Below are 19,295 nucleotides of genomic sequence, written 5' to 3'. Positions count from 1 at the left end.
CGTCTTTTGGACTTAGAAGACTTGACAGGCGAAGAAACCATCTCTAGAACCTTGATGTTTCACTAATCACTTATTTACCTCCCTTCAAGTAACTTTTCTATATGTGTTTGCAGAGTAAATGCATTACTGTATAACCTGTTGAAAACTGCATGAGTGCGCAATTACTGTTAATACGATAACCTTGTATTTTCCCTTTCTAACGTTGCTACAAATGTAACCGCGAACAAACACAAAAGTGAAAATGCCCTTTGAAGTGTATTATCTAGTATTCCTAACTGTTCTACCGTTACCGTCTGAAGTATTTAAAGTGATTCTGGTGTAAATATAATAAATATATATCTTTTATATAAATATACATGTAAGTCCTTCTTTGTTTTGCCTGTCTTTCTAAGATTTGGAGTACTTACCTACAGTTCACATCTTCCTCTTTAGATAAGCCTGACTGGCCAGCCACACTACCAAGGTCCTGAGCTAGTACAGACTTATACTTGGAGTTCGGGACCTACACACCACTGGCATAGCTTACTAAAGTCCTACTGCCAGTAGTACTTAGGAAAACTCCCCTGACCAGGAGATTCAACCCTGTCTGGAACATCTGGATCCAAGAGACTTTCCTGATCTGTAACATCTGGATATGGTATCGAACAGTTACGACAGACACAAGTGATCACAGTTCAAGGGTGTTTATTGAACTTGAACGGGTTGGTAGAAGGCCTATCTAAACCTAAATCTAAAGATGAGAGCAAGCTACAACCATCAAATAATAATAACACAGTCCTAGTGAAGGCTGTCAAAATAAAAGGGCATATACTAAAAAAAACTATTGACAATCCTTACTTCGAGGGGATTGGGTCCTCTGACGTATTCCATATCTATGACAGGTAATCACCACAGCTGTGCTTCTTCAGAAAATTTTCAGTGTCTGCGTCCTGCGTCGATGACGTTGATACACTGTCCTCGAGGGCCTCCGTTGAGCCGACGTCACCGGATGTTATAAGTAGGACGCACACCGCCCGTAGCCTCAGTTCCGTTTTTTCCGCGAATGTGTTCGCTTCGGAGTTCTCGGCGCGCCACAGTTCTTCTGAGTTTCTATCGGTTCTTCGAACTTGGTTTGTTAAGATTGTATCATGTCTTCCTCTTCTTCGGCCCCGCGGTCGGGTTTCAAGAAGTGTCGGGACTGCTGTTCCAAGATGCCGCTGACGGATCCGCATGACGCCTGCCTCTGGTGCCTCGGGGAGGACCACGCTATGGACGATTGTGACGAATGCCAGTCGCTCATGTCGAAGGCCTTGCGGGAGCAGAAGAAGCTTTTGGTAGGTAGGGTTTCCAAACCCCGTAAGCCGAGGTTCACTGGACTTTCCACCGACGATTCGAGGGGCGACTCTCCGGGTTGTCGGCGTAAGTCCAGGGGGCGTCTCGGTCCCGGAGTGGTTCCCGCCATTCCTCCGTCTCGTCGAGGCACTTGCGGAAGCGCGGTCACCGGTCGCCTTCCCAATCCTTGTCCGAGGACTCTGCCCGACGATGGGTTGCTTGTCCCGGCAAGTATTCGGCTGCTGCGGAATGGGAGGCATTTGGCAAGAAAAAATTGGTGATTTTTGAATCACAGGGCTCTGGTCTGTCCGCGCCTTCGAGAGAAGATGGCCGTTACCGTGCTAGAGCCGCCACTCGCACGCCTTCGGACTCGGGTTGTTGGCGCGATCATCGAGAACCTTCGAGGTCTCGATCGGACAAGATGGATCGCTCTAGCCATGCCCACTCCATGTCCCGGTTGTCATGATGCCTACCCCGGGCATCCGGATCGAGTCCATCAGCCCCGGGAGCAGGCATCCAGATACTCATTAAAACCTCAACAGCCCCAGCTGGGGGCTGTTTGGATTCAGTCCTGGCGCCATAGGCGCCAGGCTCATAAACTTTACTTACCTTATGCAGACCATGCTGCAAATGAGTCCAAGCCAACGTGAGGCCTGGATGGGACTATTTTATTACAGGGACTATTTTTCACTCGGGTGTGGTTCTGGGGAACTTCTTACCTGGGACTACTTTGCAGGCTATTTAAACCACGCCCGAACAGCAGCCCATGCTTTGCGTTATTCTGCATCCAGCAGCGTGACGCTCACCGTGTCTGCAAGTTAGCATCCAGTCTTCTGCCATGCCCGCCTCGAATCCGGAGCTCCTAGACAAAAGGCAAAGAAAGGAGAAGAGGTTAGATCACAGACATTATTTGATTCCTTACCTGATTCCGGACCCAGCACATCTCCGAGCCTAGAAAGGACATTATTTCAGCACGCGTTGCTTCGCCAGCAGCAGCGCCGCGTTATACTCACCAGTCCACCGCATCTTTCGACTCGGCTCTGCCTCCATCATTTTCTTCGTCGAAACCCAGCACCTGAGGGGAAAACAAAAGGAATAACAAGGTGAGCCGAGAAAACCAACAAGGACAATCTCTTTGCCACCATAGGCTGTTAGGGAGAATTCTCTGTTTAGGCTGAATTTCCTAACCTAGTGAGTCCCCCAGCAGCTTTGCTGGATTTTTGGGGTTTATTTTTTTCTCCTGCCAAGAGTGAGACTCTTTTACCCTCACTCTTGGACATGATTTGAGTGTATCTCTTTGATTCTATATGTGTTTAATGAGCTATGGGGTCTTTTACTCCATAGGGCTTCATGTGTTTTTGTGATGTGTTACACAGCACCCTCAGTGCCGTAACACAGGGGTGTCATAGTGACCCCCCAGTATAGACTACATACCCTGGGACTGACTACTGTCTCCCAGGGCATTTAAAGTCACCATTGACTTTACTAGTCTCAAATTCTGAACAGAACCAGTACAAACCATCATATTGTGGACGTACTGGCTGGGGCAATTCGATTGCCCTGGGGTCTGTTAGTCGAGGGAGCACGTCTCCGTCCCCCCTGATCGAGTTTTGGCTGGCGGCAGTGGATACTACTTTTTATATTCGACCGCGAATATATCCCTATGGGATTTCCCATTGTTCGAGGCTACCAACTTTAATTATTTAAATCCTATAGCCTCGAACATATACCGCAGGTTTATTTATTTAATATTAATTCTCTGGTTGGTATTTTTTGCCAGAACTCGGTTCTAAAATGGCGTTTGTGTTCGCTTCTGTGACTCCAACCCAAGTTGAGCCCTTTGTTCCACTTTTTGGCGGGCTTCTCCAGAGAAGCCCTCCAAAGTGGTGCCACTCTGTCTGGGGTACTGAGCAGGGGTGGAGGGGGATTTAGGCACCCTGGACTGAGTTGCCTAGGCAACTCAAGTCGCACTCCGTCCTGATTGGCCCAAGTGGTGAGCCGGCCGGCTCACCACTTAGCATGTTTGAGTGACAGCTAGGCTGAGTGAATGGGAGTTTTCTGCATAAAAGCAGGGCTTTGGGGACTGGAACTTCAGAAGTCGCCACAGGACCTAAGAATCCGACGAGGGAGAAGCTGAGCCGACCTGCTACGACGACACCACCGGTGGAGCCCTGCTGAACCGTCTCACCACTTTTCCCAATGACAGAGGAGATCTCCAGCCCGGAGAGTCTTCTTCCTTCGACTGGTGGGGATAACCAGTCTGCTTCTTTTTTCGCTTCCTGGAACATCTCGTGGCCGCCTTGCCTGTGCCAAGCACCCCGGCAACCGGGATACCACGTTTTACCACTACCGCAAATCAAAGGGTAGTACCTTTAACTGGACAACTCTGCGGCTGGTTTCTTCCCTGGCAGTGCAATGACCTTCATCTTTCCTCCACGTCGAGATCTTCTCTTCCTCTGGACGACGCCGCGACTTGCACCCGCTGCCCGGAACTGCCCCCACTGGAGGATCCTTTCCACATAAGGTACCGTGTTCCGCCTGGCTTCCCTTGCAACCGACTGTACGGGGTAGATTTAGCCCCTGGCTTTCGACCCTGGGTTAGCCTGGGACACCCTGGCTAAACTTTTCTGAGCCTAACTAAAACCTTTCCGAACTCCCTGCAAGACTTTTTAAGCCTGTTGTCATTGTGTGATCTTGGGTGCATTTGTGCCCTGCTCTCTCCAATAGTGGGCCCGGCCTATGGACTTTGGCTCACAAGTAACTTTTGACTTTCCTGCCTTGCTTAAGAGTTCCTAAGTATTAGTGTGGTGTATTTTCCTAAATTCTGCCTTTTTCCTCTCCCTTTTTCGTTAACTCATTGGAGTGCCATCTATAGTTAAGCGCTCACCTCTGTTTAGAAATAAGTGGTGTTAACTAAGACTTGTCTGATAAGGAATAAGGAGTGTATATATAATAATAGTAATTGTGTTTAGAGTGATTTACAATAATAGTGCTGGAGTGTTTCAGTAAGTGTGTTTTTAAATAAATAATTATATACCTTGTTACCAAAGCTCTGGTCAGTGTTTGCTTGTGCTATTCTATCTGAGTGCCTATTTTGTATACTTTGCATACTGCCTAACTCTTCTTGAGGGAAGTCTGACTGCTCAGCCACAGCTACCAGGTAAATCTGGGTGGTACAGACTGCTACCAAGTGGGTTTACTGCCAACACCTGTAGTCTTAAATCTTTTGCAGTGGTCCCCAAGGGAACTGCACAGGTTTCTGCCTAACATAGGCTTTCCTGCTTTACCACCAGAGGTGGTATTCTTTAACTTTCCGCATCTTCCTATGCCGCACCTATAAAGGGAGGAAAACGGCAAGTTAAACTCATGCAACTTCTACCGGACAGTGTTTGGTAATACAGACTCTTACCTGAACGCCATCAGCTGTCTCCAGGCAATATTCTTTTGGACCCAGCTGCAACCTAACGAGGGAATGGAACAAGAGTAAACATCGGACATCTTTGAACTTTATAGACACTGGAGTCAATATTCCTCCGCAACTCCTCCAGTACCTTCAACCCAGTGAAGTAACTGGTATCTACACGCCCCTGCATGCCATGCAGGATGGAGAGCTCATCATTTTGAAACATAAGGTGAGGTTACCAAAAGGGAATATCTGAGGTGATTAGTGGGGAGAACGAGAACTGTTGGGGGGCCATCACTAAAGTCCACGGGTGGCTAAATCCCTTTCTCCACTTGCAGGAGAATACTTCTACGAGTCCAGCAGACAAGATTAGGCGGGCCAGTCCAGACTGTCATCTCTTCACTACGCATCACGTTGGTGGAGACCGCAGCTGTCCGGGTCCGATCGACGCCCCTGTGGGAACCAGGGGAGCGTAACACCGGTCCTCGACGCCCTCGGGATCATCAGAGCCTGTGAGGTGGTCTTCGAAGACGTCGGCACCATGTCCGTTGAGCGGTTCGCTCGAGGCTCAGGCTCCGAGGAAACCCTCGACGCCATCGGCGCCGAGGCCGTCGAAGGACACGCACGGGGCACCACCCTCGAGGACTGTGTCGAGGCCGTCAGCACCACGCTCGATGGCGATGCCGATTCCATCGACGCCCTTGACGCCTTTCGAGGATGCTTTGTCGGAGGTACCCCGTGGCACGGTGGAACCCCCGAAAAAGGCTCTGGCCAAGTCCAAAAATGTACTTGTCCCTTTTTCTGTGCCCCCATTCCAGCCTCTGGATTATATTTTTGAGGTGGAAGAAGGGTCTGAGGAAGGTTTGGTTCCTGATGATGTACCTGACGAAATATTGTCTGGTCATAGCCAGATTGAAGACCTGCGTCAGTCGTTGCACGACGCCAGTGGTCTGGACACCTCCCCGGAGGTGGTGTTCGGTAGGCCTGAGCCTGGTACGCACGCCGATACTTCGTACTGGCGGCTTATGTCAAGGGTGTCGGAGTACTTGGGGTAGTCTGCGCCCCCACTGGATTTTCTGCAGGATGACCTGACAGATATCCTGGACCTAGGTCCACGAATTGACCCGGTTCTGCCATTTCATATGGCCTTGCCAAGAAGGGTGGCAGCGGCTTCAACTGCTCTGCGAGTCTCCCGGCAGAAGGGAAGTCATTGCTGAGAAAATACCGCCCAGCCAGTGGCGACCCCGGCTACTTGTCCGTGCACCCTACTCCGGAGAGTTTGGTGGTGCAGGCGGCCACGGCCCCGGCTAAACAGGCGTCGTACCCTACCATCCTTCCTGATAGGGACGACAAGTGTTTTGACGGCTGGGCGAAGAAAGTGTTTTCTTCAGGGGTATGTCTTTGAAAGCAGTCAACTCTGTGTGTGCCTTAGCACGTTTCACTCATACTCTGTGGAATTGTGTTTCCTTAGCGGCTGAACATATTCGCGAAAGGGAGGAACGGGATGGCTTTCTGGCTCTTGTACAGGATGGCAAGTAGGCCATGTGTGAATCCGTTCAGTCGGGTCTGGGCATGGCAGACTGCGTCAGCTGGTCCATGGCGGTGAGCACCGTGATGCGCAGATTTGCGTGGTTGCAGAAGTTGGGGTTTGCTCCGGATGTACAAGCCCGGCTTCTCAACATGCCCTTTGATGGTGACCATCTTATTTCTAGCAAGGCTGACGAGAGCCTTGAGAGGTTGCAGACCTCGAAGGCTGCAGCGAAGTCGGTGAGCGCTGCAGTTCGCCAACCTCCGCCTTTTCGTCCTAGGGGACAGCAATGGAGGGGAGGTTCCTTTCGATATTACTCGACCTTTGGTAAATCGAGGGGAGCTGCCAGTCGGCCAACGTAGGAGTACCAGAGGTGAAAAACAGGGTGCTCGAGGTGCCAAGGCCGCTCGAGCAGTTGCCTCTTTGCCCTCAGGCACTGCCGCAGCCGCTTCAGCTCAGTCATGAGGCCATGTCCCATGGTTCGCGGGTTGGGGGAAGTCTGGCGCACCATTTTGTAGAATGGCGTGCCATTACTTCAGATGTGTGGATTCTGGGGATCATAACCCACGGCTACGGTCTTCCTTTCCGGCAGAGGCCTCACGACAATCCACCAGGGAATCTCTCTTTGAAGAGTCCAGATCCGCTCCTTGCGCAGGAAATCAAATCCCTGCTGGGGAAAGGCGCCATAGAACTGGTGCCTGTAGCGGAGAGCAACAAGGGATGGTATAACCCTTGTTTTTTGATTCCGAAGAAAGATGGGAGATTGAGACCCATCATGGACTTGCGTGGTTTGAACAAGCGCCTCAGGAAGGACAAGTTCAAGATGGTTACTCTCTCTCAAGTCCTCCAGGCCCTTCAACTTCAGGACTGGTTGGTGTCTCTCGACTTCAAGGACGCTTACTTTCATGTGCCGATCCATCCCAAGCACAAGAAGTACCTGAGGTTCGCGGTTGGCGACTCGCACTTTCGGTTTCGGGTCCTGCCGTTCGGATTGACCTCCGCCAGAGGGTTTTCACCAAGCTCATGGTGGTGGTGGCAGCGTATCTTAGGAAAGGGGGGATTCATGTCTACCCTTACCTGGACGATTGGTTGATCAGGGCGCGCTCTCCGGAGCTAGTCCTGGATCATTTGTCAGTCACCTGCCACTCCCTTCACAGGCTGGGCTTCTCCCTCAACTTAACGAAGTCCCACTTGACGCCAGCCCAGCGGCTCCAGTATATTGGAGCAGTGTTCGACACATCCCTGTGGCAGTGTTTCCCTCCCCAGGTGAAGGCTCATTACATTCTGCAGATGGTGCACATGCCCAGCGTCTCCCGGCGTTCAAGTTCTTGAGGTTGCTCGGCCTCATGGCATCCTGCATTCTTCTGGTGCCATAGGCTCGACTGCGGATGAGATCTTGGCAGTGGGCTGTCAAGATGCAGTGGTCACAGTCCTCTGGTAGGATGTCGGACCCCGTTCAGGTGCCACCCTCGGTCGCCCAGGACCTTCTGTGGTGGGCCGTCGAAGGTAATCTGATGAAGGGGGCTCCATTTTGGCTACCCTGGCCAGAGGTGACGATCGTGATGGACGCATCCCTCATGGGATGGGGAGCTCATGCCAACGAGTTGACAGTCAGCAGTCGTTGGTCTCTGTCGGAGTCCAGACTCCATATCAATCTGTTGGAGCTGAGGGCCGTCAGGCTTGCCCTGAAGGCTTTTCTGCCGACTGTGCGAGGGAAGAATGTCCTGATTCTGACGGACAACACAGTGGCCATGCTTAACCTCAACAAAAAGGGGGGGGACAGGGTCACTTCCTCTGTGCAGAGAGGCGATGCAGCTCTGGTTCTGGGCCATCCAGCAGTAAATTTGGATCTCGGCAGTACATCTGGCCGGAGACGAAAACGAGACGGCGGACGCTCTGAGCAGGCAGAGCACGATCTCTCACGAGTGGGAGCTGGCTCAGGAGATTCTCCTGGAGATCTTCCCTCTTTGGGGGACCCCACAAGTGGATCTCTTCACCACCAATGTCAACCGGAAGTGCAAAAGGTTCTGCTCGCGGGAATTTCCTCCAAAAGGAGCCTTAGGGGACGCATTCGTGGTGGAGTGGTCCTTCCCACTGCTGTACGCGTTTCCTCCAGTCCCCGTCATTCCTGAAGTGCTGCAGAGGTTACAGAGGTTCGGTTCCCGGATGATCCTCATTGCTCCGGCATGGGCCCGGAGAACGTGGTACCCGGACCTTCTCGACTTGTCCATCTGCCCTCCATGCCGTCTTCCCTACCGAGACGATCTGCTCTCACGGGAGGGGGGTCGGGTTCTCCATCCAGAGGTCAAGTCTCTCAGCCTTCATGCTTGGTATCTGAAAGGTTGAGGTATAAGGATTGGGACCTCCCTGAAGACTTGATGGAGGTGTTGCTTTCGGCAGACAGTCCCTGTACCGTTGCCATTGGAGAAAGTTCTGCGACTGGTGAAGGGTTCAGAATGTGGATCCTTTTTCATGTGACATTACTGTGGTACTGTCTTTTTTGCTTTCCTTAGCCCACAAGGGCCTGCAAGTGGGTACCATTAAAGGTTACCTGGCGGCGCTGTCCATATTTAAGCGCTCGTCTGAGGAGTGTTCTTATTTTAAAATTCCTTTAATTTCTCAGTTTCTGAAAGGGCTCACTAATGTGTTTCCACCGTCACCTTTCCAGGTGCCCGGTTGGGATTTGAACCTGGTTCTGAAATTCCTCATGGGTGCTCCATTTGAGCCTTTACATTCTTGTCTTTTAAGATTGTCAACCCTTAAAACTGGATTTTTAGTTGCAGTTACTTCCCCTCGCAGAGTGAATGAGTTGCAGGCACTTTCTGTTAAGCCACCCTTCACGGTGTTTCAGAAGGACAGGGTTGTCCTTAGTGTTCATCCTTCCTTTCTTCCGAAAGTGGTTTCGGAATTTCATTTAAGCCAGAAGGTCATTCTTCCGGCGTTCTATCCTCCTCCGCATCCTGGTAAGGAAGAGGAGAGGCTCCATAGGTTGGATCCTAGGAGAGCTTTAAGTTTCTACATCTCACGCATGTCCCGGGTCAGAGTGTATTATCAGCTCTTTATAGGATTCGCTGGAAGGCGTTTGGGACAAGCTGTTACTAAGCAGACTTTGTCTAGATGGATTATCTTGGCAATTTCTGAATGTTACCGCTTGGCGGGTAAGGACCCTCCTCTAGGCTTACGGGCCCATTCTACTAGGGGTATGGCAGCCTCTACTGCCCTGCAGAGGGGCGTTCCTATTCGTAACATCTGTGAAGCAGCCACATGGGCTTCAGTCCATACTTTTGTAAGACACTACTCTCTAAATTCTATCCATGGGTAGGATCTGGCCTTTGGCAAGGCGGTCCTCTATTCTGCAATTTGATTGGGCATTCTAAATTTCTATATTCAAAATTCTTTTCCCTCCTCCATACGTTGGTACTGCTTTGGGAGTCTGTCATAGATATGGAATACGTCGGAGGACCCAATCCCCTCGAAGAACAAGTTACTTTCTTACCTGGTAACGTTCTTTGGGATGGTCCGACGACGTATTCCATATCGCTCCCTCCCTGCCGGCCCCGCTACAGAATTTCTTATGCGATTGCAGCTTACGTTTCCGCAAGGCTTTCTGTGGTCATACTAGCAGAAGATTGGTGCCATACGTTCTGGGGGAAAAAACTACAACTGAGGCTACGGGCGTCGTGCATCCTACTTATAACATCCGGTGACCTCTGCTCGACGGAGGCCCTCGAGGACAGCGTATCGACATCATCGACGCAGACGCCGAGAATTTTCAGAAGCAGCACAGCTGTGGTGATTACCTGTCATAGATATGGAATACGTCGTCGGACCATCCCATCGAAAGAACGTCACCAGGTAAGAAAGTAACTTGTTCTTCTAAAATAGAAAATGGTGTGGGATAACAATGTATGCAAAAGGAAAATGTTCAAGAAATGATATGTCTGGATAGTTGAGCAGTTGGCTTCCCTTCTCCTCGTTTTCAGCACGGGACAAGGCGGCACGTGCGGGCTTTGCACACACTCTGGCTTCTTGGCCACGAGGGAACAGTTCAACACATAGGCATCAGGGCCTTCCGCCAAAGTCGCTCTCGCAATGACAGTTTCTTATTGCAGAAGGCCTGATGTAACCAACAAAACACAAAAGTTCCTTTAATTTGTCAGGGTTTTCACTTTCACAAGTTCAAGACTGGTCTCCCTCCTTTGCGCTCGAACCACGGGTCCCCCTCGTCCGGGCTCCGATCCTCTTTTCCACAATGTTCAAAACTTGGTCTCCCTCGTTCGGGCTCGGACCATGGATCCCCCTCGTCTGGGCTCAGATCCCTTTTTACCAGAATCGAAGACTTTCGAATGTGCGATGGGTTTTGCTGAAACTGCCTCAGGACCACTCCAATTCACTTCAGACAATTTACACTTCACATCAATCTTCTACTTTAGTTTCTTTTGTCAGGATACCATATAGAAACCTTCGACTGAGCACATTCATATTGCTGGACCACTCTGTGAACGGTACTGTGTCTTTCCTTCTAATGTTCAAATATTCACCAGCAATTTAGCTTCACTTGCGTCTTTCATCACACGCGTTTAACAATGTTCTTTCCAGCACTCGTTTTACAATGTTGTTGCTTGCAACCTTGACTTCAATACAGACCGGTCTGGCATTGGTCTCACCAACTCACTGGCTATGTTGTTCTCTGTCGCTTCTTTGTTCTTGGAGCCAATGACGATACCACATGCTGTTCCTCCCCGCCTTGGTCAGTTACGCGGGAGGACCCTTGGTATCTCAGTCACGCAATGCAGCATTCTTCAGCCTGGGTTCCTGGTCTTTTGTTTTCTGCCTTGAAGGTTTCTTGAAAGTAACAGCTTCCTGCCAAAAAGGTCAAGGGTGTTGTCCATCTCACAATCCTCTATGGTGCTTGGCCGTCTTTATCCACTCGTTCAGCTGCCGACTGAAAACTGCAGTACCTTTGTGCGCTTTGCATCGCTCAGTGTGTGTTCTTGTTCTCCGCCTTTTATCGTGTGGGGAAGGGTAATGGGAGTCAGGCGTGAGTAATTGTCGATAATTGCCTGACCATAGTATTTGGACATGTCAGGTACACGGTTCAGGTGCGAGTCTGTTTTCTCCCACAGCGGGCTGTCCATGTAAAAGTGTTCATGACGGAAAAAGGAGGTGGGGTTGAGTTTCTAAATATCCCTTCGGGTAGGATGGGGTAAAGGTCTTCCAGGGAAGTGAGGGATACCGTGTCCCACCATCGGGTGTCCCACTCCCCGGGGACCCTTCACCTAGGTGATCCTCCCGAACTGGTCCACCTCCACGGTCTGGATCCAAAGGCGATGGCTGTGCCCTGGCCAACTGAGAGAGAGGGAGATCTGTTGGGACCAGCGGGTGAGACACCTTCTGGTTTCTCACAAAGGAGGTTGTATCTGACAGGGGGTTACATTTTATGTCCCACTACATGCAGGCCATGTGGAAAACCTGTGGGGTCACCTACACGTTCTCAACTGCCTACCACCATCAGACAAATGGGTTGGTAAAGAGGTTTGACAGAACAATGAAGAGAATGATTGGAGCTTTAGATGAACCACTTAGAAGAAAGCGTGGGACCTTCGTCTGCCATGGCTTATATTTGCCTATAGAGAAGTTCCTCAAGCTGGAATGGGCTTCAGCCCCTTTGAGTTAATTTATGGTCATTCTGTCAGAGGCCCTTTGGCCCTGATTAAGGAGGGTCTGGAGAGTGCTCCTTCCTGCAAGCCAGTAAGGATTACTGACTATGTGCTAGGCCTCAGACAGAGGATGGCACAGATGACATGCTTTTGAGAATTTGAAATCTGTTCAAGCTCTGGTCAAGCATTGGAATGACCAGAAGGCTAACATGGTGGAGTTTACTACAGCCCAACAAGTTCTCATCATGGTTCCTGTAAGACGGAGGATCTTACAGGACAAATGGACAGGACCCTTCAAAGTTGTGGAAAAATGTGGAGAGGTCAACTATTTGGTTGACTTGGGCAACCCCAAGGAGAGGCCCCTATGGTCTTTTCATACCAATTGTCTGAAGGCTTACCTTTACAGACCTGGGATAGGAGCTTTGCTCTTAGCCTCTGATCAAGAAGAAGAGGAGAGTGAGCCTCTCCCAGATCTTCTAAGTGGACACTCTTTAGATGGATGAGTAGAAGGGGTAAAACTCTACTAATCTGACAACACAGAAACAAGTGGAGTCCAAAGCCCTGTTAACTCAGTGTGCCCCTCTGTTCTTACTTACACCAGGCTTGTCCACTTGGGCCCAACATGACATTGATACTGGTCATGTTGGGCCCAAGTGATAGTGGATTTGTTGATACCAGGGGCTACAGAATGTCATTTAATGTGAGGAATCGCATAAAGGAGGAGGTCAACAAAATGCTTGACCTTGCAGTGATTGAAAAATTCCACAAGCCCATGGGCTAGCCCAGTCGTGTTTGTGCCAAAGGCAGGAACTAAGGAACCTAGATTCTGTGTGGACCATAGGGCATTAAATGCAGTTACCTAGACTGATGCCCATCCCTTGCCAAGTACTGATGTACTGGTGGATAAGCTGAGTTCAGCAAAATTCCTCAGTACTTTTGACCTGACAAGTAGTTATTGGCAGATTGCCATAACTGACCATCCCAAGAAGAAAACGGCACCTGCCACATTCCAGAGGCTGATGAATCATGTTCTGAATGGGCTTAAGAACCTCTGCACGGCATATTTGGATGACATTTCAGTGTTCAACCCTACATGTGAAGAACAACTCAACATCCTGGGGTATGGGTTGCAGGCCCTTCAACAGGCCAATCTGACCATCAAAGTAAGTAAATGCTAAATAGGTCAGAGTAAAGTGGTCTACCTTGTTCATGATGTAGGAGGAGGGGAGATTAAGCCCTTACCCAGCAATGTACAGGCTGTACAAGTCTGGGCCACTCCAACTACTCAAACTCAAGTAAGAGCCTTCTTAGGACTTACTGGTTACTACAGGAACTTCATTGAGAACTATGGGACCATAGCTTCTCCTCTGAATACTGTATGCTCTCCCAAGTACCCTAAAAAGGTCAAGTGGAATGAAGACTGAGAAGCATTTCAGGGGCTGAAAGATGCCCTCTGTAAAGCTCCAGTGCTGAGAGCTCCAGATTATACTCGGGCCTTCTTAGTCCAAACAGATGCTTCCAACACAGGGATAGGAGCAGTCTTGAGTCAATTTGATAGCAAAGGCAGGAAGCACCCCATCTGCTTTATTAGTAGAAAACTAAAAGGTAGGGAAGCCAGGTGGGCCATAAATGAATGTGTTTCTATTGTATGGGCCTTGAAGATGTTCAGTCCCTACCTCTGTGGAACTACTTTCAGGATTCAAACTAACCACCAACCCTTAAGGTGGTTGTTGCAGATGAAAGGACAAAACCCCTAATTGCTCAGGTGGTCCATTCTCCTAAAAGGCTTTGACATCACTATTGAGCACAGGTTAGGCACCCAACTTTAGAATGCTGATGTCTCACCTAGAAAGGTTGTCCGACTGGATCAAGAGACTCATCCAGGAGTGGATTACATCCTACTGTCCCTAGTCTGGGGTACGAGTGTTGGGGAGATTAATCATTGTTGTGCTTCATCCCTTCTCCTAGTGGGACTCCAAGCACATTTTGCTGGACCTGTGTCCTTTTTCTTTAATCCTGAATGAGTGGAGCCTTTTTGCACTCATTCATTCTTATGGGCTCTGTCTTTTGGAACTCTTTTCTTTATGTTTTACTGTCCTATGGAGTCTACTTTGCTCCATATCTCTTTTAATTCATATTCATTTTACTATTGCAGCACACAGCTCCTTATGGGCAGTGTTGCTGGAGACCCTTTGGGCCCCCTTTTGAGATTATTTTTCATATCATATCTTAAGGATAGTTCAAGAGATTGGCACACACCACCTTATGTGGAGTGCCAAGGGGATACTTGGTATCCCCATTCTCTCTGCTCCTGGTGACTTTTATGTCACATAGACAATCTCCTAGTAATGGCTGGTGGCAGTGGACGTGTTCTACCAACTATTGTGTGAATTCTCTACCACAGGCTATGTCCATTGCCCCGGTAGTGCACAATGCTCTCCAACCTTGACTCTAACATTCCCTGTCCTCATCCTACTCGATCCCTCTTCTGCCTTCGCGGTCAACCGTACCATCCTGCTCAACCGTCTCCGTGATAACCTGGGTGTCACTGATCAGGCTCTGGCCTGGCTGACCTCTTTCCTCTCTGATCGACCCTCCCAGGTCCAACTTGGGTCCTTCCTATCATCTTTCTTCCTCTCTACCTGTGGTATTCCCCAGGGGGCTAATCTCTCACCCTGGCTTTTCAACCAACACCTGGCAACTCTCGCCCACTGCATTGCCATTTTCTGCTTAAATTTCCAGTGCTATGCTGGCGACACAACTCATTTTCAGGCTGCCCTCGGCCACCTCCTCTTCCTCTCACATCTCCGATTGCCTAACTGCCATTCAATATTGGTGTGCCGCCAATTATCTTTGTCTGAATGCCAGCAAGATGGAGATCCTCCTCATTGGCACACCTTCACCATCCTTTCCCCTCACTCTCTGGCCGGACTCCCTTGGCCCTCCTCCTACCCCCACCTGCGAGGCTAAGAACCTTGGGGTCATCTTTGACTCCACACTTTCCTTCTCCGCCCACATCTCTGATGTCTATAAAAAGTCAAACTTCCTACTACACCTCCTCAGAGGTACTCTGCCTTTCCTCTCCTTCCTCCAGAAGCTTATGGTCTCCCAAGCCCTGGTTCTCTCTAGGTTGGACTATTGTAACAGCCTCTTTCTAAATCTACCTGCCTCTACTCTCCGTCCTCTGTAACTAATCCAGAACACGACTGCAAGACTTGTCCTTGGCCTCAAGCCCTGGGATCGTATCTCTCCAGCTCTGAAATCTCTCCATTGGCTCCCAGTGGATGCAAGGATTAAATCTAAAACCCTCTGCATTGTCCACAAGGCTTTCTGGGGCCTGGCTCCAAAATACCTTCAGCTATCCCTCTGCAAATACCTCCCCTCTCAAGCTCTTCGCTCCTCTACCTCTAACTCCCTCAGGGTCAGTTGTTTTTCAAAGAAACAAGCTGGGGGTAGATCTGTATTTGGCTGGGGCCTCCCTCTGGAACAGCCTCCCTGCCACTCTAAAACTTGAGGAGAACCATCTCCGGAAGCACCTCAAGACCTTCCTCTTTGCTTCTGCCTTTGGTTCCCCTCCCCCCTGCTGATTCTGTTCTCTTGGCACCGTGCACCTGGCCACCCTCTGTCCTCTGGGCCCAGGTACCTGCTCACCTTGCCACCCTCCCGCACTGCCTCCGGCCCACCCCTTGCACTGGGGTCTGTAACTGTACCCATACAGCCCCCCCCCAGTCTGTATCTGTACCCATACAGCCCACCCTTTTCTTCCTGCACTTATCAGACCTACCCCGTCTGCTGCCTTAAACCCAGCACTTGCCACTTGCTGGCTGCAGTAACACCGTTTGTTATATTTATTTATTTATTTATTTATTTATTATTTATCTGTTTCTCCTTTGCTCTGCACTTTCCACTCCCCCCCCTTCCATGCACTTTTTCCCTTCCCCCCTCCCATGCACTTGCGCATTCTCAATGTCACTGGGCCTAGTAAGATCGTTGTTTTGCTCTCCCCTGTTCCCCTCCCTTGCCTTGTCGCGCTCTGCAACACTTGTGTACGAGCGCGATAGAAATAAAATATCAATATCAATAGTGTCACCCAAGTACTAACTTGGTGGCGCCTTTATTTTTTCGCCATTACTAGCATGTTTGTTCTTTGCCAGGCCATCTCGTACCGTCCAGGGGACAGGGGGAGGCCTGTGTGAGGGTTTTGCCTTTGGTGCTAACCTTTGGGTGTCCCTGCATAGGGTCCAGTGTGTCTGGGCAGGCAGTAAGAGGGGGAGGGAGTTTTTCACTCCCCTCCCTTTGTCTTCCTGAGTGCCTGAATTGAACCTACTCCCACTGGGGTCTGGCTGTCCTGATTAGACAGCCACCCACCCATTTCTGTAAATTGTTGAGCGAGATTGCAGAGCAGTGTGTGCTAACACTGTTTAAAAGGTGAGGTTCCTGAGGTGAAAGGCAAGTCGACCACTGGAAACTGAATTGACCGAAGAAAAAGATTACCAGAGACACCTGCAGACCCTTTGCAACACCGTGAAGCGACCACTGCTGTCCTGACCCCGTTTTCTGTGCGACAGAGGGAGTTCGAAGAGGACAACTCCTTCCCTTTGACTGTTGGGAGAAACCATTCCCAAGACCAACTTTAATCAAAGCCATCTCCCGAGGTGCTGTGCCTCTCCAGAGCTGCGGAACCATAATATCAGTAGACCTCCAACACAATTGAAGTGCATAGTCGTGGAAAGGCCGCGTCCTTTGTTGGTGCTGCAAAAAACGCACCAAATCCGCAAAGTGACCAGAGAAGTTGCTGAAAGTTGTGCCAGAAGACCTCTCTCAGGCTGCTGCTGAGGGATCCTGTCTTTTATCCTGCCTTTCGTCATCAGACCAAGGAATCCGGAGGTAGGATATGGCACTGCCACATCGAGGCGAATCCAGCCATGAAGATTTCTTCAAACCAAAGATACTGTGGGGAAAAAGGTATTGCTTACCTAATCCGAAAAGTCGCTCCAGAGTGTCGGAGTGCACGTATAATTGTCCAGGGCAGCCTCCCCTCCGACCCAAGCTGCTGCTTGTGTGCCTTTCGCAAGCTCTTAAAGAGGGTCTCCAATGTTGGTTCTATCCTCTTGCATCCTAGAGACTAGAAAATATCCACAGGGGTTTTTGTTGTTCTGCTGCTTGTCACAACTTTGTGCCCTCTCTGAACGGCCTTTAGCTAGGGTTGCGTTTTGGACTTTAAAAGACTTGCTGTGTAAAGAAACTCTAGAATCTTAAGCCTTGGTAATGTTACACTAACCAACTATTTTCCCTCCTAAAAATCACTATCTTGTGTGGGTTTGCACAGCAAATGTACTTACCGTATTTCTTCTAAGTTTTCTCGAGTGCACATTATTACCGAAAATACGATAGAACTGTCATTACTGTCAAAAGCTGTAAATTGAAACCGTGAGCCACTACACACTAAGCAGTGGCCTTTTAAAAGCATTCAAAAGTGTTTGTGTTTTGGTTCAATGTGCTGAGTATTTAAAAGTAATTCTGGTGTATATATAATATATCTACATTTTATTTTTGCATTTATTTGAGTACGTTTTTTTTATTGCTTTACTAACTAGGTTCAGTATTACCTACAGCTCACATCTTCCTCTTATGATAATCCTGACTGCCCTGCTACTCTGCCAAGGTTCCATGAGTAGCACAGTCTGATACTAAGAGTTGGGGTTCTACAATCCATTGGGATCGTTTTGTAAAGTCCTATCTTCCAGAGGGCCACGGGAAAACCCCCCTAACCGGGACATTCAAAGTTAGCAAAACAGTATATGCTGCACTTGTGTTACAGTGCATTGATGGTGCAGTTGGGTCAAACTAAGGGTGTTATTTCTGGTGCTGGGTGTACATTTTTGACAGGTTATATAAATGCTAATGGTACAGTTTTATGTCAAGCTGTTTTTGCAGTGTCAAGTGTGCTGACTGTTCTGCTATATGAACAATGTGGTTCTGTTTCCACTGACTGTCACCCATCAAGAGTTATTTTCTCTCATTACTTCTCCACTACACTGCAATTTTGGTGTGAAGGTGGGACTGGAGGTAACCTGTATCATAGTTAGATTGCGGGGGGAGAGTCCCAATCCTGGTATCATATATTTAGAGTGCGACTGAGGGGAGGCAGGGTCCAAATAATTGTGCTGGGTTATATTTTCCCAAAATAGACAGCCGCTCCATATAAGAACAATGGAGAGATGACAAGTATTGGGAGGCCATACAGACTACCATTGACCGTCTATAGAGAGATCATAACATGTGGCCCAGCTTTCTGTCCGTTTAATGTACATCTCAACTAGTTTAACAGTGTTGGGGAATCCTTCTCCATTGTTGCCTACTACTGTACTGCTCCTGCCTGTTTTTTACATGCCTATGTATAAGTGTCTTATTCTAACCTTTTGCAGCAATTGTGACAGATGTATTCCAGGGATCCATGCGGATATTTTCCAAAAAGTTACCACATCCAGATCTGGTGAGTATAACCTGCAAATCCCCCTACCTTACTTTTGGCCCATCTGCATTCCCTTTTGCGCTGCCTTGAGGCCCATGTCACAAAAATGTTAATACTACCTACTTAAGGTTATTAGGCAGATGCAAACAAGTTATATACATGACAGTCATATTTGTAATACACATCACTATGATGGACAAAGTTACAAACCCAAACTTTCAATGCAGTGTAAGGCGATAAGTTAACGTATTAGCTTAAAATGAGATAGTTCAGTATAAGTAGCAAAACTAATGAGTAAGCTATTGATCAACTGATAAATGAGACACGAATGATATGAAGACAAAAGTATATAAACCTTAAACGGAATGCATAACTACAAAATACATGAACAGTATCTATTGCAATAAGGAAAAAATAAAATGGACATACAGGATGAAGACAGACAAAACAAAATACACACATGGTATAGTATGAGGGGGGAGCGAGGGTGACGTTTGAAAATATTATGGGCTATGAAGCGCAATTAGCAGGATGAAAGTCGTCACAAGATGTTCGAAAACCATGTTCAGACATGTTATGAAAGGTTAAATAATTAGTGAAATAAGACCATTTGGAATCATGTTTAGTGGATGCATTTAGATGAAAAGCCATAGATTGCTCATTTCTCTGTACACAACATATGTTGTTCCATCAGCCTTTAACACAGAGATCTTGAAATTGTTTCCCATTTGCTGTAATTAATTTAATGGCAATAGCAATAAAGAGATCATAAAGAATAAATGAAAAATCCACATCATTTCTATTAAGTAAATTGCTACCAAGTACAATATTTGTAAAGGATAGTGAAAGATTAATTTTAAAGATAATAGTCTGGTGTTTCCAAACATTCTTATTATTATTACTTATTTTTCATTACGC

At 48.5% G+C, this 19,295-nt stretch overlaps 1 protein-coding gene across 1 annotated transcript in view; it reads left to right on the top strand.

Moving 5' to 3' along the window:
* USP39 (ubiquitin specific peptidase 39) overlaps positions 1–19,295 on the top strand; it is a 660,051-nt gene that overhangs the window by 309,881 nt on the left and 330,875 nt on the right. Inside the window, exon 8 of the mRNA XM_069619032.1 lies at positions 18,331–18,398. Within this exon, the coding sequence (XP_069475133.1) occupies positions 18,331–18,398 (68 nt within the window). The remainder of the gene's footprint in view (positions 1–18,330; positions 18,399–19,295) is intronic.

The sequence above is a fragment of the Ambystoma mexicanum genome, chromosome 10, assembly GCF_040938575.1.
Source record: "Ambystoma mexicanum isolate Mex_15411 chromosome 10, UKY_AmexF1_1, whole genome shotgun sequence".
NCBI lineage: Eukaryota > Metazoa > Chordata > Amphibia > Caudata > Ambystomatidae > Ambystoma > Ambystoma mexicanum.
The sequence above is the reverse complement of the archived record's forward strand: the minus strand, read 5'-3'. Positions and strand labels throughout refer to the sequence as shown.